Below are 22,207 nucleotides of genomic sequence, written 5' to 3' on the forward strand. Positions count from 1 at the left end.
TCCAGGCAACACCTCTCTGTTCCAGAACCCCCCACCTCCCCTGCAGGACTGCAAAGATTCACTGGCAGGGAAAATGGCCTTCACCGATTGGTCGGCTCCATATGACCAGGGAGGAAGTAGATTACCGAATCACCACACGGCCGCTCCCTCTGGCCCCTCCCCCTCTCCTTCATCTTCTTCTGATGGAGACGAACCAAACGACAGCAGCAAGTAAGACACACTGATACACACTGTTACCCCCACACAAACACACACACACACACACACTGATACACACTTACAGTGAGGGGAAAAAAGTATTTGATCCCCTGCTGATTTTGTACGTTTGCCCACTGACAAAGACATGATCAGTGTATCATTTTAATGGTAGGTTTATTTGAACAGTGAGAGTCAGAATAACAACAACAAAAATCCAGAAAAACGCATGTCAAAAATGATATAAATTGATTTGCATTTTAATGAGGGAAATAAGTATTTGACCCCCTCTCAATCTGAAAGATTTCTGGCTCCCAGGTGTCTTTTATACAGGTAATGAGCTGAGATTAGGAGCACACTCTTAAAGGGAGTGCTCCTAATCCCAGCTTGTTACCTGTATAAAATACACCTGTCCACAGAAGCAATCAATCAATCAGATTCCAAACTCTCCACCATGGCCAAGACCAAAGAGCTCTCCAAGGATGTCAGGGACAAGATTGTAGACCTACACAAGGCTGGAATGGGCTACAAGAGCATCGCCAAGCAGCTTGGTGAAAAGGTGACAACAGTTGGTGCGATTATTTGCAAATGGAAGAAACACAAAATAACTGTCAATCTCCCTCGGCCTGGGGCTCCATGCAAGATCTCACCTCGTGGAGTAGCAATGATCATGAGAACGGTGAGGAATCAGCCCAGAACTACACGGGAGGATCTTGTCAATGATCTCAAGGCAGCTGGGACCATAGTCACCAAGAAAACAATTGGTAACACACTACCCCGTGAAGGACTGAAATCCTGCAGCGCCCGCAAGGTCCCCCTGCTCAAGAAAGCACATATACAGGGCCGTCTGAAGTTTGCCAATGAACATCTGAATGATTCAAAGGAGAACTGGGTGAAAGTGTTGTGGTCAGATGAGACCAAAATGGAGCTGTTTGCCATCAACTCAACTTGCCGTGTTTGGAGGAGGAGGAATGCTGCCTATGACCCCAAGAACACCATCCCCACCGTCAAACATGGAGGTGGAAACATTATGCTTTGGGGGTGTTTTTCTGCTAAGGGAACAGGACAACTTCACCGCATCAAAGGGACGATGGACAGGGCCATGTACCGTCAAATCTTGGGTGAGAACCTCCTTCCCTCAGCCAGGGCATTGAAAATTGGCTCTGGATGGGTATTCCAGCATGAAAATGACCCAAAACACACGGCCAAGGCAACAAAGGAGTGGCTCAAGAAGAAGCACATTAAGGTCCTGGAGTGGCCTAGCCAGTCTCCAGACCTTAATCCCATAGAAAATCTGTGGAGGGAGTTGAAGGTTCGAGTTGCCAAACGTCAGGCTCGAAACCTTAATGACTTGGAGAAGATCTGCAAAGAGGAGTGGGACAAAATCCCTCCTGAGATGTGTGCAAACCTGGTGGCCAACTACAAGAAACGTCTGACCTCTGTGATTGCCAACAAGGGTTTTGCCACCAAGTACTAATTAATGTTTTGCAGAGGGTCAAATACTTATTTGCCTCATTAAAATGCAAATAAATTCATAACATTTTTGACATGCGTTTTTCTGGATTTTTGTTGTTATTCTGTCTCTCACTGTTCAAATAAACCTACCATTAAAATTATAGACTGATCATGTCTTTGTCAGTGGGCAAACGTACAAAATCAGCAGGGGATCAAATACTTTTTCCCCTCACTGTATACACACACACACACTGATACACGCACACATTGATACACACCCCTCTCATCTCTCTCTCTCTCGCCTCTCCCCTCTCCTCTCCCCTCTCCCCTCTCCCCTCTCCTCTCCTCTCCCCTCTCATCTCTCCTCTCTCTCTCCCCTCTCATCTCTCTCTCTCGCCTCTCATCTCTCTCTCTCGCCTCTCCCCTCCCCTCTCCCCTCTCCTCTCCCCTCTCATCTCTCCTCTCTCTCTCTCCCCTCTCACTCTCTCCCCTCTCATCTCTCTCTCTCCCCTCTCATCTCTCTCTCTCCCCTCTCATCGCTCTCCCCTCTCATTTCTCCTCTCTCTCTCTCCCCTCTCATTTCTCCTCTCTCTCTCTCCCCTCTCATCGCTCTCCCCTCTCATCGCTCTCCCCTCTCATCTCTCTCCCCTCTCAAATCTCTCCCCTCTCATCTCTCTCCCCTCTCATATCTCTCTCCCCTCTCAAATCTCTCCCCTCTCATCTCTCCTCTCTCTCTCCCCTCTCATCGCTCTCCCCCTCTCATCGCTCTCCCCTCTCAAATCTCTCCCCTCTCATCTCTCCTCTCTCTCTCTCCCCTCTCATCTCTCTCTCTCCCCTCTCATCGCTCTCCCCTCTCATCGCTCCCTCTCATCGCTCTCCCCTCTCATCGCTCTCCCCACTCATATCTCTCCCCTCTCATATCTCTCTCCCCTCTCATCTCTCTCCCCTCTCATCTCTCTCCCCTCTCATCTCTCTCCCCTCATCTCTCTCGCCCCTCTCCGCTCTCTCTCACTCATCTCTCCTCTCTCCTCTCTCCCTCTCTCCTCTCTCCTCTCTCCCCTCTCATCTCTCCCCTCTCCTCTCTCCCCCCTCTCATCTCTCCCCTCTCCTCTCTCCCCCCTCTCATCTCTCTCCTCTCTCCCCTCTCCCTCTCCCTCTCTCATCTCCCTCTCTCATCTCCCCCTCTCATCTCTCTCCCTCTCCTCTCTCTCCCTCTCCTCTCTCTCCCCTCTCCTCTCGCCTCTCTCTCCCCTCTCCTCTCTCTCCCCTCTCATCTTTCCCCTCTCCCCTCTCCCCTCTCATCTCTCATCTCTCATCTCTCCTCTCTCCCCTCTCCCCTCTCCCCTCTCATCTCTCCCCTCTCATCTCTCCTCTCTTCCCTCTCATCTCTCCCCTCTCATCCCTTCCCTCTCATCTCTCCCCTCTCATCTCTTCCCTCTCCTCTCATCTCTCTCTTCTCCCCCCTCCCCCCTCTCCCCTCTCCCCCCTCTCATCTCTCTCCTCTCCTCTCTCCCCTCTCCTCTCTCTCCTCTCCCCTCTCATCTCTCCTCTCTTATCTCTCCTCTCTCCCCTCTCATCTCTCTCCTCTCCTCTCTCCCCCTCTCATCTCTCCCCTCTCCTCTCTCTCCCCTCTCGTCTCTCCTCTCTCCTCTCTCTCCCCTCTCATCTCTCCCCTCTCATCTCTCCCTCCTCTCATCTGTCCTCTCTCTCCCCTCCTCTCTCTCCCCTCTCCCCTCTCCCCTCTCATCTCTCCCCTCTCATCTCTCCTCTCTTCCCTCTCATCTCTCCCCTCTCATCCCTTCCCTCTCATCTCTCCCCTCTCATCTCTTCCCTCTCATCTCTTCCCTCTCATCTCTCCCCTCTCATCTCTTCCCTCCCCTCTCATCTCTCTCTTCTCCCCCTCCCCCTCTCCCTCTCCCCCTCTCATCTCTCTCCTCTCCTCTCTCCCCTCTCCTCTCTCTCCTCTCTCCCCTCTCCTCTCTCTCCTCTCTCCTCTCTCTCCTCTCCCCTCTCATCTCTCCTCTCTTATCTCTCCTCTCTCCCCTCTCATCTCTCTCCTCTCCTCTCTCCCCCCTCTCATCTCTCCCCTCTCCTCTCTCTCCCCTCTCATCTCCTCTCTCCTCTCATCTCCTCTCTCCTCTCTCTCCCCTCTCATCTCTCCTCTCTCCTCTCTCTCCCCTCTCATCTCTCCCCTCTCATCTCTCCCTCCTCTCATCTGTCCTCTCTCTCCCCTCTCATCTCTCCCCTCTCATCTCTCCCTCCTCTCATCTGTCCTCCCTCCCCTCTCCCCCCTCTCATCTCTCCCCTCTCCTCGCTCTCCCCTCATCTCTCCCCTCTCCCTCCCCTCTCCCCTCATCTCTCCCCTCTCCCTCCCCTCTCCCTCATCTCTCCCCTCTCCCTCCCCTCTCCCCTGATCTCTCCCCTCATCTCTCCCCTCTCCCTCCCCTCTCCTCTCTCTCCCCTCTCATCTGTCCTCTCTCCCCTCTCTCTACCCTCATCTCTCTCCTCTCCCCTCTCATCTCTCTCTCTCAACCCTTTCTCTCCCCTCTCCTCTCTCTCTCTTTCAGCCATCTGACAGACAAGTCCTCCAGGTGGGACAATCCGTCCGGTCGGGGGGGCGGAGGGGATGGTTCCCACGGTAACATTCCATCGCTGTTGTCGATGGCGACTCGGAGTCACATGGACATAACCACGCCCCCTCTGCCTCAAGTCAGCGCTGAGGTGTTGAGGGTAGCAGAACACAGACACCGCAGAGGACTGATGTACCCAGAGATATACCACATACTGACCAAGGTACCACACACACACACACACAGAGGAACCCAGAGATATACCACATACTGACCAAGGTACCACAGAGGACTGATGTACCCAGAGATATACCACATACTCTCTCTCTCTCCCTCTCTCTCTCTCCACCCCCCCATCTCTTTCTCGCTGTCTCTCTCTCTCTCTCTCTCTCTCTCTCTCTCTCTCTGTCTCTCTCTCTCTCTCTCTGTCTCTCTCTGTCTCTCTCTCTCTCTCTCTGTCTCTCTCTGTCTCTCTCTCTGTCTCTCTCTCTCTCTCTCTGTCTCTCTCTCTCTCTCTCTCTCTCTCTCTCTTTCTCTCTCTCTGTCTCTCTCGGTCTCTCTCTCGGTCTCTCTCTCGGTCTCTCTCTCGGTCTCTCTCTCTCCTCTCTCTCTCTCTCTCTCTCCTCTCTCTCTCTCTGTTCCTCTCTCTCTCTCTCTCTCTCTCTCTCAGGGAGAGATAAAGATGGCGGTGTGTATAGAAGATGATTGTAACAGTGAGCTGCCTCCAGCCTCTCTGCTGTTCAGAGCAGCCAGACAGTACAGCTATGGGGTCCTCTTCAGCCTTGCCGAAACACACCGACGCCTCGAGAGACTCGCAATGCGCAATAGAGGACCCCTCGACGGTATGGGCAGAAGGGAGGGAAGTGAAGAATTTCATTTTGCTTGTTTAATTAATGTCTAACTTCTCCACTCTCCCTCTTTCTCTCCCTCTGTTTCTGTCCGTATATCACTCCCTGGTATATCACTCCCTGGTATATCACTCCCTGGTATATCACTCCCTGGTATATCACTCCCTGGTATATCACTCCCTGGTATATCACTCCCTGGTATATCACTCCCTGGTATATCACTCCCTGGTATATCACTCCCTGGTATATCACTCCCTGGTATATCACTCCCTGGTATATCACTCCCTGGTGTCCGTATATCACTCCCTGGTTGGCCGTCTGTCTGTCTGTCTGTCTGTCCGTATATCACTCCCTGGTTGGCCGTCTGTCTGTCTGTCTGTCCGTATATCACTCCCTGGTTGTCCGTCTGTCTGTCTGTCCGTATATCACTCCCTGGTTGTCCGTCCGTCTGTCTGTCTGTTTCTGTCCGTATATCACTCCCTGGTTGTCCGTCTGTCTGTCTTGTCCGTCTGTCTGTCTGTCTGTCTTGTCCGTCTGTCTGTCTGTCTTGTCCGTCTGTCTGTCTGTCATCGCCTCCTCCAGTCCCCCCAGTGATAGTGAAGGAGTGGTCCAGTGGTAAGTCTAAATCAGCCCTGACCCCGGAGCTGGTTCCAGCGCTGTGCTTCAGAGAGTGGACCTGTCCTAACCTGCGGAGGCTGTGGCTTGGTAGGGCCAGTGAAGATCGCTCCCGGAGGACCAGAGCGTTCCTAGCCTGTCTCCGCTCCGACTGTCCTGCCCTACTCAACCCTGCTCAGGTCCCACAACACCTTCTGCTCATGTGCTGCGTGCTCAGGTAAGACTGGAGGGGTGTGAGAGGTGTGTGTGTGTGTGTGTGTGTGTGTGTGTGTGTGTGTGTACCAGGTGTGTGTTAAGGTGTGTGTGTGTTATGTTAACAGGTATATGATGCAGTGGCCAGGTGGTCGTATCCTACAGAGACATGAGTTGGATGCCTTCCTGGCCCAGGCAGTCTCTAACCAGCTGTATGAACCAGACCAGCTGCAGGAGCTCAAGGTAACAACACACCTGCTGCTATTCTATTTATTAGTGGTTAAAACCCTCTACAATATCATGGTTCTTCCATGTCCATCAAGGCTCAAACCACCAGCCCCCTGGTCCCCTGTCCAGCAACATCAGTAGCAATACACTGGACAGGGTTGGCTCTTCACCCAGCCTGGAAGACTTTCCATCAGTACCACAGGGTTGGCTCTTCACCCAGCCTGGAAGACTTTCCATCAGTACCACAGGGTTGGCTCTTCACCCAGCCTGGAAGACTTTCCATCAGTACCACAGGGTTGGCTCTTCACCCAGCCTGGAAGACTTTCCATCAGTACCACAGGGTTGGCTCTTCACCCAGCCTGGAAGACTTTCCATCAGTACCACAGGGTTGGCTCTTCACCCAGCCTGGAAGACTTTCCATCAGTACCACTGGGTTGGCTCTTCACCCAGCCTGGAAGACTTTCCATCAGTACCACAGGGTTGGCTCTTCACCCAGCCTGGAAGACTTTCCATCAGTACCACAGGGTTGGCTCTTCACCCAGCCTGGAAGACTTTCCATCAGTACCACAGGGTTGGCTCTTCACCCAGCCTGGAATACTTTCCATCAGTACCACAGGGTTGGCTCTTCACCCAGCCTGGAATACTTTCCATCAGTACCACAGGGTTTAGTTTAGTACTTGGAGAAGCTTCCTGCTGAACTCAGAGGCAGGAAGACTGCCTCTCTCCTACAGATGCTTCCTGGGCTGGGGCGCTGCCCAGAGGGAACAAGACCTGTTGGGGAAAGCTGTGCCAGGGAAAGAGTGCACCTTCCTCAAGTTGCTCAACACCCTACAGGTTAAGGACAGCCCACCTTTGACTGCACCTCTGGACCCAATGGTTTGGGTCATGGAGGAGGACAGGACCTGCACATTCCTCTAGAAGAGAGGAACCCCATCTCTGTTGTGGTGTAGCTGGGTTGAGGAGGGTGTACAATGGGTGGTGGTAAACAGAAACAAGGCACGTTGATGGAGTGATCCATATGGTCCATAGGGTCCATATGGGAGCATGTGTGGAGACAGTGAAGAGCGGGGCGGCAGGTAGTCTAGTGGTTATGAGCGGTTGTTGGTTGCTGGTTCGAATCCCTGAGCCACCTAGGTGAAACATCTGTTGATGTGCCCTTGAGCAAGGCACTTAACCCTAATTGCTCCTATAAGTCGCTCTGCATAAGAGCGTCTGCTAAATTACGAAAATGTAAATGTGAAATGACTAACTATTATATTATTATAGCCTTCAAATATTAAATATCATCACTCCTCACAACCAGGTGGAGAAGGTAGATGGTGGTGGTGGTGTGTGTATTTTATATACGGTGCATTCAAAGTATTCAGACCCCTTGACTTTTTCCACATTTTAGTTACGTTACAGCCTTATTCCTCACCAATCTACACACAATACCCCATAATGACAAAGGAAAAACAGGTTTTTATAAATATTTGCACGTTTACACACAAAAACGATTAAATTTACATAATTATTCAGACCCTTTACTCAGTACTTTGTTGAAGCACCTTTGGCAGCGATTACAGCCTCGAGTCTTCTTGGGTATGACGCTACAAGCTTGGCACACCTGTATTTGGGGAGTTTCTCCCTTTCTTCTCTGCAGATCCTCTCAAGCTCTGTCAGGTTGGATGGGGAGCGTCGCTGCACAGCTATTTTCAGGTCTTTCCAGAGATGTTAGATTGGGTTCAAGTCCGGGCTCTGGCTGGGCCACTCAAGGACATTCAGAGACTTGTCCCGAAGCCACTTCTGCATTGTCTTGGCTGTGTGCTTAGGGTTGTTGTCCTTTTGGAAGGTGAACCTTCGCCCCAGTCTGAGGTCCTGAGCGCGCTGGAGCAGGTTTTCATCTTTGCTCCGTTCATCATACTTTGCTCCGTTCATCATTCCCTCGATCCTGACTAGTCTCCCAGTCCCTGCCGCTGAAAAACATCCCCACAGCATATGATGCTGCCACCACCATGCTTAACTGTAGGGATGGTGCCAGGTTTCCTCCAGACGTGAAGCTTGGTATTCAGGCCAAAGAGTTCGATCTTGGTTTCATCAGACCAGAGAATCTTGTTTCTCATGGTCTGAGAGTCCTTTAGGTGCCTTTTGGCAAACTCAAGCGGGCTGTCATGTGACTTTTACAGAGGAGTGGCTTCCGTCTGGCCACTCTACCATAAAGGCCTGATTGGTGGAGTGCTGCAGAGATGGTTGTCCTTCTGGAAGGTTCTCCCATCTTCACAGAGGAACTCTGGAGCTCTGTCAGAGTGACCATCGTGTTCTTGGTCATCTCCCTGACCAAGGCCCTTCTCCCCCGATTTCTCAGTTTGGCCGGGCAGCCAGCTCTAGGAAGAGTCTTGGTGGTTCCAAACTTCTTCCATTTAAGGATGATGGAGGCCACTGTGTTCTTGGGGACCTTCAATGCTGCAGAAATATTTTGGTACCCTTCCCCAGATCTGTGCCTCGACACAATCCTGTCTCGGAGCTCTACGGACAATTCCTTCATCCTCATGCCTTGGTTTTTGCTCTGACATGCACTGTCAACTGTGCGACCTTATATAGACAGGTATGTGCCTTTCCAAGTCATGTCCAATCAATTGAATTTACCACAGGTGGACTCCAATCAAGTTGTAGAAACATCTCAAGGATGATCAATGGAAACAGGATGCACCTGAGCTGAATTTCAAGTCTCATAGCAAAGGGTCTGAATACTTATGTAAATAATGTTTATGTGTTTTGTTGTGATTTTTTTTATTCTAAAAACCTGTTTTCTCTGTTATTGTGGATTATTGTGTGTAGATTGATGAGGAAAACATTTTAATCAATTTTAGAGTAAAATATATTATGAGTGTACAAAACATTTAGAACACTTGATCTTTCCATGACATAGACTGACCAGGTGAATCCAGGTGAACGTTATGATCCCTTATTGATGTCACTTGTTACATCCACTTCAATTAGTGTAGATGAAGGGGAGGAGACAGGTTAAAGAAAGATTTTGTCTTGAGACAATTGAGACATGGATTGTGTATGTGTGCCATAGAGGGTCAATGGGCAAGACAAAATACAGTGGGGAAAAAAAGTATTTAGTCAGCCACCAATTGTGCAAGTTCTCCCACTTAAAAAGATGAGAGAGGCCTGTAATTTTCATCATAGGTACACGTCAACTATGACAGACAAATTGAGAAAAAAAAATCCAGAAAATCACATTGTAGGATTTTTAATGAATTTATTTGCAAATTATGGTGGAAAATAAGTATTTGGTCACCTACAAACAAGCAAGATTTCTGGCTCTCACAGACCTGTAACTTCTTCTTTAAGAGGCTCCTCTGTCCTCCACTCGTTACCTGTATTAATGGCACCTGTTTGAACTTGTTATCAGTATAAAAGACACCTGTCCACAACCTCAAACAGTCACACTCAAAACTCCACTATGGCCAAGACCAAAGAGCTGTCAAAGGACACCAGAAACAAAATTGTAGACCTGCACCAGGCTGGGAAGACTGAATCTGCAATAGGTAAGCAGCTTGGTTTGAAGAAATCAACTGTGGGAGCAATTATTAGGAAATGGAAGACATACCAGACCACTGAAAATCTCCCTCGATCTGGGGCTCCACGCAAGATCTCACCCCGTGGGGTCAAAATGATCACAAGAACGGTGAGCAAAAATCCCAGAACCACACGGGGGGACCTAGTGAATGACCTGCAGAGAGCTGGGACCAAAGTAACAAAGCCTACCATCAATAACACACTACGCCGCCAGGGACTCAAATCCTGCATTGCCAGACGTGTCCCCCTGCTTAAGCCAGTACATGTCCAGGCCCGTCTGAAGTTTGCTAGAGTGCATTTGGATGATCCAGAAGAGGATTGGGAGAATGTCATATGGTCAGATGAAACCAAAATATAACTTTTTGGTAAAAACTCAACTCGTCGTGTTTGAAGGACAAAGAATGCTGAGTTGCATCCAAAGAACACCATACCTACTGTGAAGCATGGGGGTGGAAACATCATGCTTTGGGGCTGTTTTTCTGCAAAGGGACCAGGACGACTGATCCGTGTAAAGGAAAGAATGAATGGGGCCATGTATCGTGAGATTTTGAGTGAAAACCTCCTTCCATCAGCAAGGGCATTGAAGATGAAAAGTGGCTGGGTCTTTCAGCATGACAATGATCCCAAACACACCGCCCGGGCAACGAAGGAGTGGCTTCGTAAGAAGCATTTCAAGGTCCTGGAGTGGCCTAGCCAGTCTCCAGATCTCAACCCCATAGAAAATCTTTGGAGGGAGTTGAAAGTCCGTGTTGCCCAGCGACAGCCCCAAAACATCACTGCTCTAGAGGAGATCTGCATGGAGGAATGGGCCAAAATACCAGCAACAGTGTGTGAAAACCTTGTGAAGACTTACAGAAAACGTTTGACCTGTGTCATTGCCAACAAAGGGTATATAACAAAGTATTGAGAAACGTTTGTTATTGACCAAATACTTATTTTCCACCCATAATTTGCAAATAAATTCATTAGAAATCCTACAATGTGATTTTCAGGATTTTCTTTTCTCATTTTGTCTGTCATAGTTGACGTGTACCTATGATGAAAATTACAGGCCTCTCTCATCTTTTTAAGTGGGAGAACTTGCACAATTGGTGGCTGACTAAATACTTTTTTCCCCCACTGTGTTTGTGCCTTTGAACGGGGCATGGTAGGTGCCAGGCGCACCGGTTTGAACTGCACCGGTTTGAACTGCAACGCTGCTGGATTTTCACGCTCAACAGTTTCCCTTGTGTATGAATAATGGTCCACCACCCAAAGGACAGCCAGCCAACTTGACACAACTGTGGGAAGCATTGGAGTCAACATGGGCCAGCATCCCTGTGGAACGCTTTCGACACCTTGTAGATTCCATGCCTGACGAATTGAGACTGTTCTGAGTGCAAAAGAGGGGGGGGGGGGGTGTGTAAGGTATTAATTAATTGACATTAAGAACACCTTCCTAATATTGAGTTGCAACCCGCCCCCTCAATTCGTTGGAGTCTTTCCCAGAATAACAAGACAAACACAAGTTCTTTATACGATCAGCATTTGTGACTCGTTTCAGGAAACTAGGCGGATGTCGTGCATCACTACTTCACAGGAGCGCCATTTGAACTAAATGTTTTGTATTTCATCAAAATGCGTTTTTTGGGTAGAAATTCCTTCGGGAACATGTGAACTTTCATATGCCTTAATAACAAACTTGTATGCCATCTTTAAATACGAATATATATTTTTAATTACGAGCCTAGTTGGTTTTGCCAAGGAAAAAGACAGCAGCCTTCCCGCTAGCCATGATTGGCTGAGATAATGAGTGGGCTGGACATGCCGAGAGATGAGTTTGGATTGGTCTGCCATGTAGTACGCTTCCTTCTATAACAGAAGGTATGTGTAGGTAATCCTTTCTAATGCTGCTTTTTTGAAAGATATCACGTATTAGAACTGCATAAGTGTTGCTCTCCACTTTCTGGAGGAACGAGTTTTGAAATCAGAGGAATTAGAATGTGATAGCTAAGGAGATGGAGAAAATATGTAGACTGAGTCAAAAAGAGAAGACACAGAAGGCTGTTGTATAAAACACCTGTCTCCAGATTACATCTTCAAACTAAGGGCAACCATGGCATCCGTGACAGAGAGGGAGAAGCGTCCATCCATGTATACGGGTAAGATAGTCTAGCTAGCTACATTTTCAGATATTACACGTTTCTAATTTTGTCAGAAAGTCGTTTTCATTTCAAGTTAGTGTACTGTTAGCTAGCTAACATTAGCTGGCTGGCTCGCTCACTAACGTGACGTGTATGATCTGTGTAGTAAAATTATTTGTGTCTCAGAGCCATTTGCATTGCTAGTTATAGCCTAATGTTAGCTAGCTAACATTGAACCTGGTTGGTTAGCTACCTGCAGATTCATGCAGGGTAGTAACGTTATGAGTTGGGATTATGGTTCTTTGTTTAGCTAGCTAGCTACATGTCTAAACAAAATACTCCACTATGCAAGTAACTATTTCAATAGAATGTTTATGATGTCACTGCGACAACTGTCGATAAACAGCCAGAGCGAATTCACCAGCTATCTACTCCATTTTCAGAGCACTCTCATCTGAATTTACGAACACTCAACACCTGTTGAATATGGCCAGCGTCAGTAAACGTTGGCAAAAAAGCGTAATGAAATTGTTGCCAGCAGCACAGTTTTAGTCACCAACGCTCTGGATAACATAAACAGCCTAACCAGCTCTGGATAACATAAACAGCCTAACCAGCTCTGGATAACATAAACAGCCTAACCAGCTCTGGATAACATAAACAGCCTAACCAGCTCTGGATAACATAAACAGCCTAACCAGCTCTGGATAACATAAACACCTAACCAGCTCTGGATAACATAAACAGCCTAACCAGCTCTGGATAACATAAACAGCCTAACCAGCTCTGGATAACATAAACAGCCTAACCAGCTCTGGATAACATAAACAGCCTAACCAGCTCTGGATAACATAAACAGCCTAACCAGCTCTGGATAACATAAACAGCCTAACCAGCTCTGGATAACATAAACAGCCTAACCAGCTCTGGGTAACATAAACAGCCTAACCAGCTCTGGATAACATTAACAGCCTAACCAGCTCTGGATAACATAAACAGCCTAACCAGCTCTGGATAACATTAACAGCCTAACCAGCTCTGGATAACATAAACAGCCTAACCAGCTCTGGATAACATAAACAGCCTAACCAGCTCTGGATAACATAAACAGCCTAACCAGCTCTGGATAACATTAACAGCCTAACCAGCTCTGGATAACATAAACAGCCTAACCAGCTCTGGATAACATAAACAGCCTAACCAGCTCTGGATAACATAAACAGCCTAACCAGCTCTGGATAACATAAACAGCCTAACCAGCTCTGGATAACATAAACAGCCTAACCAGCTCTGGATAACATAAACAGCCTAACCAGCTCTGGATAACATAACAGCCTAACCAGCTCTGGATAACATAAACAGCCTAACCAGCTCTGGATAACATAAACAGCCTAACCAGCTCTGCTAGGGCGAGTATAATGGTCAGAGAGCTGTTCTCTCATTTGTGTCTGGAAGTAGCTAGCAAGCTAGCCAACGTTAGCCAGTTAGCTTGGGTGCTTGGCTGCTGTTGTTAGGTCAGAACGCTCGGATCAACCCTACTCCTCGACCAGAGCGTCCAGTGTGCGCTCTGAGACCAAAACGCTTTGAATTTACGAACGGACAATCTGACAACACTCTTGAGTTTACGAACGCCCAGAGCACACTCTGGCACTCCAGATTAAATTCACGAACACATCCGTAGTATAAACCAGCCTTTAGTCTTGAAATCTTTGGTTGTTTAGTACATGGCCTCACATGTGAATCCTTAAAGAGATGGGTGGGACTAAAGCATAAAAGGGTGTGAACGATGTTGAATGGGTGTAGACAAAGAAGAGCTCTTCAGTAAGTACCAAAACATTCAAGGAGCATTTTCTAAAGTGAGGTTACAAGTTTATCAACTTTCAAAGCAGATTAACTGTCCCATTGTTCCTCAACTGTAGTGTATGATATACAATTTTCTAGCTCTGAGTCTCTACTTTTATCCAATGTAAAAAACACAATTTCGCTACATAAGATCGAGCCGGTCATTCACATTTAATAACGCTAATCAAAATATTTCTAAACATAATGAGTGATGATTAAAAGGTAGGAAATAGAATGAAAGACAAAAAAGAGACCCAAGATATCTGAATATTAAAGATGTGAAAGTCTGTCAACAGTCTGTAGTCCACGGCTCCGGTTAGACCACATGGAGGTGAACAAAAGGAAAATGGCTGTGTTCTCCTTTGTCCTGAGTTGAGGGGTTCCTTGGTGGTAGTTTCTTGCTCCTTTCCTCTGAGTTTGGGTGGTCCTTTGTGGGCTGATCCTTTAGGTTGTGTCCCTGGTTACACTGTCTGATGGCTGATCCTTTAGGTTGTGTCCCTGGTTACTCTGTCTGATGGCTGATCCTTTAGGTTGTGTCCCTGGTTACTCTGTCTGATGGCTGATCCTTTAGGTTGTGTCCCTGGTTACTCTGTCTGATGGCTGATCCTTTAGGTTGTGTCCCTGGTTACTCTGTCTGATGGCTGATCCTTTAGGTTGTGTCCCTGGTTACTCTGTCTGATGGCTGATCCTTTAGGTTGTGTCCCTGGTTACTCTGTCTGATGGCTGATCCTTTAGGTTGTGTCCCTGGTTACTCTGTCTGATGGCTGATCCTTTAGGTTGTGTCCCTGGTTACACTGTCTGATGGCTGATCCTTTAGGTTGTGTCCCTGGTTACACTGTCTGATGGCTGATCCTTTAGGTTGTGTCCCTGGTTACTCTGTCTGATGGCTGATCCTTTAGGTTGTGTCCCTGGTTACTCTGTCTGATGGCTGATCCTTTAGGTTGTGTCCCTGGTTACACTGTCTGATGGCTGATCCTTTAGGTTGTGTCCCTGGTTACTCTGTCTGATGGCTGATCCTTTAGGTTGTGTCCCTGGTTACTCTGTCTGATGGCTGATCCTTTAGGTTGTGTCCCTGGTTACTCTGTCTGATGGCTGATCCTTTAGGTTGTGTCCCTGGTTACTCTGTCTGATGGCGCTTTATTTGAGTTGCAGAGGCTGTGTTCTAAATTGTCTTCTCCTTGAAGAGGGTTAGCTTGAAACCCTTCAGATCTTTGAAGTCTTATGTCTTCTGAGACTGTTTCCTTCTGTTTAGTGCATGGGCTCTTCTGTACCAATTTCTGTACTGGGTTACAGGTACCATTCCCTAAAAAAGGTACTTTGCCTAACTTATCAGTTCACCAAGGCGAAGGTCCAGAAGGTTAACTGGTCCAGGCCCTGTGGTCGGCCTACTGAAGATGGAGGCTCTCTCCCTCCTCCAGAGAGGTCCAGCAGGATAAGAAGAGGCTCTTCTCCCTCCTCCAGAGAGGTCCAGCAAGATAAGAAGAGAGGCTCTTCTCCCTCCTCCAGAGAGGTCCAGCAGGATAAGAAGAGGCTCTTCTCCCTCCTCCAGAGAGGTCCAGCAGGATAAGAAGAGGCTCTTCTCCCTCCTCCAGAGAGGTCCAGCAGGATAAGAAGAGGCTCTTCTCCCTCCTCCAGAGAGGTCCAGCAGGATAAGAAGAGGCTCTTCTCCCTCCTCCAGAGAGGTCCAGCAGGATAAGAAGAGGCTCTTCTCCCTCCTCCAGAGAGGTCCAGCAGGATAAGAAGAGGCTCTTCTCCCTCCTCCAGAGAGGTCCAGCAGGATATGAAGAGGCTCTTCGGTCCAGCAGGATAAGAGGCTAATGGGGGATACAGCAGAGTCATTTTGTAGTCCTGTGAGGTCACATGACATTTCACCTAGGTGTGAAGGTTAACCTTTATGACCCTTTGCCTTAGAGAGAGCTTGGAGAAACTCAGTAGTCCATAACGGTTCAGCATTATAGATGAGCTTGGAGAAACTCAGTAGTCCATAACGGTTCAGCATTATAGATGAGCTTGGAGAAACTCAGTAGTCCTAACGGTTCAGCATTATAGATGAGCTTGGAGAAACTCAGTAGTCCATAACAGTTCAGCATTATAGATGAGCTTGGAGAAACTCAGTAGTCCATAACAGTTCAGCATTATAGATGAGCTTGGAGAAACTCAGTAGTCCATAACAGTTCAGCATTATAGATGAGCTTGGAGAAACTCAGTAGTCCATAACGGTTCAGCATTATAGATGAGCTTGGAGAAACTCAGTAGTCCATAACGGTTCAGCATTATAGATGAGCTTGGAGAAACTCAGTAGTCCATAATGGTTCAGCATTATAGATGAGCTTGGAGAAACTCAGTAGTCCATAACGGTTCAGCATTATAGATGAGCTTGGAGAAACTCAGTAGTCCATAATGGTTCAGCATTATAGATGAGCTTGGAGAAACTCAGTAGTCCATAACGGTTCAGCATTATAGATGAGCTTGGAGAAACTCAGTAGTCCATAACGGTTCAGCATTATAGATGAGCTTGGAGAAACTCAGTAGTCCATAACAGTTCAGCATTATAGATGAGCTTGGAGAAACTCAGTAGTCCATAACAGTTCAGCATTATAGATGAGCTTGGAGAAACTCAGTAGTCCATAACGGTTCAGCATTATAGATGAGCTTGGAGAAACTCAGTAGTCCATAACGGTTCAGCATTATAGATGAGCTTGGAGAAACTCAGTAGTCCATAACGGTTCAGCATTATAGATGAGCTTGGAGAAACTCAGTAGTCCATAACGGTTCAGCATTATAGATGAGCTTGGAGAAACTCAGTAGTCCATAACGGTTCAGCATTATAGATGAGCTTGGAGAAACTCAGTAGTCCATAACGGTTCAGCATTATAGATGAGCTTGGAGAAACTCAGTAGTCCATAACGGTTCAGCATTATAGATGAGCTTGGAGAAACTCAGTAGTCCATAACGGTTCAGCATTATAGATGAGCTTGGAGAAACTCAGTAGTCCATAACAGTTCAGCATTATAGATGAGCTTGGAGAAACTCAGTAGTCCATAACGGTTCAGCATTATAGATGAGCTTGGAGAAACTCAGTAGTCCATAACGGTTCAGCATTATAGATGAGCTTGGAGAAACTCAGTAGTCCATAACGGTTCAGCATTATAGATGAGCTTGGAGAAACTCAGTAGTCCTAACGGTTCAGCATTATAGATGAGCTTGGAGAAACTCAGTAGTCCATAACGGTTCAGCATTATAGATGAGCTTGGAGAAACTCAGTAGTCCATAACGGTTCAGCATTATAGACATGTTCAACATATGACGTTAAAACGACACATCACTACATATCGATACGCTTGTTTTTATGAGAAATCTTCTAAAAATAACAGGAACCGCATTAATATGAAAAGCTTATACCAAAATATGATAATACTACATGTCATGTCTCAAAGTCAATATCCATCTTACCTGTATTGTTTAATGTCCTGGGAGGTGAGCCTGTCAGGTAGCCATGTAGCTTCATTCTGGGAAGTGAGCCTGTCAGGTAGCCATGTAGCTTCATTCTGGGAAGTGAGCCTGTCAGGTCGCCATGTAGCCTTGTAGCCTTCATTCTGGGAAGTGAGCCTGTCAGGTAGCCATGTAGCCTTGTAGCCTTCATTCTGGGAAGTGAGCCTGTCAGGTAGCCATGTAGCCTTCATTCTGGGAAGTGAGCCTGTCATGTAGCCATGTAGACTTCATTCTGGGAGGTGAGCCTGTCAGGTCGCCATGTAGCCTTGTAGCCTTCATTCTGGGAAGTGAGCCTGTCAGGTAGCCATGTAGCCTTCATTCTGGGAAGTGAGCCTGTCAGGTAGCCATGTAGCCTTCATTCTGGGAAGTGAGCCTGTCAGGTAGCCATGTAGCCTTCATTCTGGGAAGTGAGCCTGTCAGGTAGCCATGTAGCTTCATTCTGGGAGGTGAGCCTGTCAGGTAGCCATGTAGCCTTCATTCTGGGAAGTGAGCCTGTCAGGTCGCCATGTAGCCTTGTAGCCTTCATTCTGGGAAGTGAGCCTGTCAGGTAGCCATGTAGCCTTCATTCTGGGAGGTGAGCCTGTCAGGTAGCCATGTAGCCTTCATTCTGGGAGGTGAGCCTGTCAGGTAGCCATGTAGCCTTCATTCTGGGAGGTGAGCCTGTCAGGTAGCCATGTAGCCTTCATTCTGGGAAGTGAGCCTGTCAGGTAGCCATGTAGCCTTCATCCGGGGAGGTGAGCCTGTCAGGTCGCCATGTAGACTTCATTCTGGGAAGTGAGCCTGTCAGGTAGCCATGTAGCCTTCATTCTGGGAAGTGAGCCTGTCAGGTAGCCATGTAGCCATGTAGACTTCATTCTGGGAAGTGAGCCTGTCAGGTAGCCATGTAGCCTTCATCCGGGGAGGTGAGCCTGTCATGTAGCCATGTAGACTTCATTCTGGGAGGTGAGCCTGTCAGGTAGCCATGTAGCCTTCATTCTGGGAAGTGAGCCTGTCAGGTAGCCATGTAGCCTTCATCCGGGGAGGTGAGCCTGTCAGGTCGCCATGTAGACTTCATTCTGGGAGGTGAGCCTGTCAGGTAGCCATGTAGCCATCATCTTGGGAGGTGAGCCTGTCAGGTAGCCATGTAGCCTTGTAGCCTTCATTCTGGGAGGTGAGCCTGTCAGGTCGCCATGTAGCCTTCATTCTGGGAAGTGAGCCTGTCAGGTAGCCATGTAGCCTTCATCCGGGGAGGTGAGCCTGTCAGGTAGCCATGTAGCCTTCATTCTGGGAGGTGAGCCTGTCAGGTAGCCTTGTAGCCTTCATTCTGGGAGGTGAGCCTGTCAGGTAGCCATGTAGACTTCATTCTGGGAGGTGAGCCTGTCAGGTAGCCATGTAGACTTCATTCTGGGAGGTGAGCCTGTCAGGTAGCCATGTAGCCATGTAGCCTTCATTCTGGGAGGTGAGCCTGTCAGGTAGCCATGTAGCCATGTAGCCTTCATTCTGGGAGGTGAGCCTGTCAGGTAGCCATGTAGACTTCATTCTGGGAGGTGAGCCTGTCAGGTAGCCATGTAGACTTCATTCTGGGAGGTGAGCCTGTCAGGTAGCCATGTAGACTTCATTCTGGGAGGTGAGCCTGTCAGGTAGCCATGTAGCCATGTAGCCTTCATTCTGGGAGGTGAGCCTGTCAGGTAGCCATGTAGACTTCATTCTGGGAAGTGAGCCTGTCAGGTAGCCATGTAGCCTTCATCCGGGGAGGTGAGCCTGTCATGTAGCCATGTAGACTTCATTCTGGGAGGTGAGCCTGTCAGGTAGCCATGTAGCCTTCATCCGGGGAGGTGAGCCTGTCAGGTAGCCATGTAGCCTTCATTCTGGGAGGTGAGCCTGTCAGGTAGCCATGTAGCCTTCATTCTGGGAGGTGAGCCTGTCAGGTAGCCATGTAGACTTCATTCTGGGAGGTGAGCCTGTCAGGTAGCCATGTAGCCTTCATCCGGGGAGGTGAGCCTGTCAGGTCGCCATGTAGACTTCATTCTGGGAAGTGAGCCTGTCAGGTAGCCATGTAGACTTCATTCTGGGAGGTGAGCCTGTCAGGTCGCCATGTAGACTTCATTCTGGGAAGTGAGCCTGTCAGGTAGCCATGTAGACTTCATTCTGGGAAGTGAGCCTGTCAGGTAGCCATGTAGACTTCATTCTGGGAGGTGAGCCTGTCAGGTAGCCATGTAGACTTCATTCTGGGAAGTGAGCCTGTCAGGTAGCCATGTAGCCTTCATCCGGGGAGGTGAGCCTGTCAGGTCGCCATGTAGACTTCATTCTGGGAAGTGAGCCTGTCAGGTAGCCATGTAGCCTTCATCCGGGGAGGTGAGCCTGTCAGGTCGCCATGTAGACTTCATTCTGGGAAGTGAGCCTGTCAGGTAGCCATGTAGCCTTCATCCAGGGAGGTGAGCCTGTCAGGTCGCCATGTAGACTTCATTCTGGGAGGTGAGCCTGTCAGGTAGCCATGTAGCCTTGTAGCCTTCATTCTGGGAGGTGAGCCTGTCAGGTCGCCATGTAGCCTTCATTCTGGGAAGTGAGCCTGTCAGGTAGCCATGTAGCCTTCATCCGGGGAGGTGAGCCTGTCAGGTAGCCATGTAGACTTCATTCTGGGAGGTGAGCCTGTCATGTAGCCTTCATTCTGGGAGGTGAGCCTGTCAGGTCGCCATGTAGCCATCATCTTGGGAGGTGAGCCTGTCAGGTAGCCATGTAGCCTTGTAGCCTTCATTCTGGGAGGTGAGCCTGTCAGGTCGCCATGTAGCCTTCATTCTGGGAGGTGAGCCTGTCAGGTAGCCTTGTAGCCTTCATTCTGGGAGGTGAGCCTGTCAGGTCGCCATGTAGCCTTCATTCTGGGAAGTGAGCCTGTCAGGTAGCCATGTAGCCTTCATCCGGGGAGGTGAGCCTGTCAGGTAGCCATGTAGACTTCATTCTGGGAGGTGAGCCTGTCATGTAGCCTTCATTCTGGGAGGTGAGCCTGTCAGGTCGCCATGTAGCCATCATCTTGGGAGGTGAGCCTGTCAGGTAGCCATGTAGCCATGTAGCCTTCATTCTGGGAGGTGAGCCTGTCAGGTAGCCATGTAGCCTTCATTCTGGGAGGTGATTCTGTCAGGTAGCCATGTAGCCTTCATTCTGGGAGGTGAGCCTGTCAGGTAGCCATGTAGCCTTCATTCTGGGAGGTGATTCTGTCAGGTAGCCTTGTAGCCTTCATTCTGGGAGGTGAGCCTGTCAGGTAGCCATGTAGCCTTGTAGCCTTCATTCTGGGAGGTGAGCCTGTCACGTAGCCATGTAGCCATGTAGCCTTCATTCTGGGAGGTGAGTCTGCATTTTTCTTCATTTTTAAAAACAAGTTTTTGATTTAGTCCCTCTAATTCTGTCCATCCTACAAGGGGAGAAACTCCAATAAATTTTGAACGGATTATGATAGAGACCTGAAGTTTGAAGCATTGGTTTTCTTAGTGGATTATCTACACAACATAATATTTTACCCATTGGTCAAAAAATGAGTTTTTGATTGTGTGTCTATAGGTGGAGAAGGTAGACGGTCGGGGGGTGCAGCTGGCGTCCCTCTTCATGGCGGGCGTGGACACGGCTCTGTTGGTCAACGACGTGTGTGGTCAGCCGTTACCTTGGGAACACTGCTGCCCCTGGGGCTTCTTCGACGGGAAACTCTTCCAGACCAAACTGGCCCGCGCCGCCCGAGACCGCCAGGCCCTGCTCGACATGTGTGAAGGACAGGTTGGTCGGGGGGTGGGGTGTAGAGGCGTACCAGTAGCCGGATGATTGCTGGTTCAATCCCCGGGCCAGCAGGCGATACAAAAATGGGAATGCTTTCTGTGACCCATGTAAAAGGCTTACTCGACTTCTGGTATTTATAAGGATAATGTTGTCTCTGTCCAACAGGAGGAGCTGGTGTCTCGTGTGGAGAAGATGCGTCAGGCCATCCTAGAAGGAATCAACTTCTCTCGTCCTCCTCCCCCTCCTCCCCCTCTCCCCCCTCCTTCCTTCTTGCCTCCTCCCCCCTTCTACCCTCTGCCTCCCCTCTACCCCCCCCGGCCCATGGGCAACATGCCCCCCCACCACCACCCTCATCATCCTCACCCTCATCACCACACACACCCAGCCCAGCACAGACCCAGAGCCTTCCCAGGTGAGCATCACACACACACACACACACACACACACGTTCACAAGCGCACACACATGTATCCAATAGATCAATGCACAGATCAAGACACTGTGACATGTGACATGTGGTCCTCTGTAGCTCAGCTGAGCTGGTAGAGCACGGCGCTTGTAACGCCAAGGTAGTGGGTTCGATCCCCGGGACCACCCATACACAAAAAAAAAATGTATGCACGCATGACTGTAAGTCGCTTTGGATAAAAGCGTCTGCTAAATGGCATATTATTATTATTATTTAGACAATACACTGAGACATTGGTGTTAGATCCAAGACACTGAGACATTGGTGTTAGATCCAAGACACTGAGACATTGGTGTTAGACAATACACTGAGACATTGGTTTTAGACAATACACTGTGACATTGGTTTTAGACAATACACTGAGACATTGGTTTTAGACAATACACTGAGACATTGGTTTTAGATCAATACACTGTGATGTTTGTATTTGTATTTATTATGGATCCCCATTAGTTCCTGCCAAGGCAGCAGCTACTCTTCCTGGGGTTTATTATGGATCCCCATTAGTTCCTGCCAAGGCAGCAGCTACTCTTCCTGGGGTTTATTATGGATCCCCATTAGTTCCTGCCAAGGCAGCAGCGACTCTTCCTGGGGGTTTATTATGGATCCCCATTAGTTCCTGCCAAGGCAGCAGCTACTCTTCCTGGGGTTTATTATGGATCCCCATTAGTTCCTGCCAAGGCAGCAGCTACTCTTCCTGGGGTTTATTATGGATCCCCATTAGTTCCTGCCAAGGCAGCAGCTACTCTTCCTGGGGTTTATTATGGATCCATTGATTTGCATTTTAATGAGGGAAATAAGTATTTGACTCCCTCTCAATCAGAAATATTTCTGGCTCCCAGGTGTCTTTTATACAGGTAACGAGCTGAG

General features: G+C 48.5%; 1 protein-coding gene across 1 annotated transcript in view; it reads left to right on the forward strand.

Annotated features, from left to right (window-relative positions):
* Positions 1-22,207, forward strand: part of LOC121537228 (constitutive coactivator of PPAR-gamma-like protein 2) — an 84,682-nt gene that overhangs the window by 50,709 nt on the left and 11,766 nt on the right. Inside the window, exons 7-13 of the mRNA XM_045215326.1 lie at positions 1-210; positions 4,218-4,443; positions 4,891-5,062; positions 5,651-5,900; positions 6,004-6,118; positions 20,659-20,868; positions 21,034-21,280. The exon at positions 1-210 is cut by the window's left edge and continues 47 nt beyond it. Coding sequence (XP_045071261.1) covers positions 1-210; positions 4,218-4,443; positions 4,891-5,062; positions 5,651-5,900; positions 6,004-6,118; positions 20,659-20,868; positions 21,034-21,280 — 1,430 coding nt within the window. The remainder of the gene's footprint in view (positions 211-4,217; positions 4,444-4,890; positions 5,063-5,650; positions 5,901-6,003; positions 6,119-20,658; positions 20,869-21,033; positions 21,281-22,207) is intronic.

Source organism: Coregonus clupeaformis, unplaced genomic scaffold, assembly GCF_020615455.1.
Source record: "Coregonus clupeaformis isolate EN_2021a unplaced genomic scaffold, ASM2061545v1 scaf0423, whole genome shotgun sequence".
Classification (NCBI taxonomy): domain Eukaryota; kingdom Metazoa; phylum Chordata; class Actinopteri; order Salmoniformes; family Salmonidae; genus Coregonus; species Coregonus clupeaformis.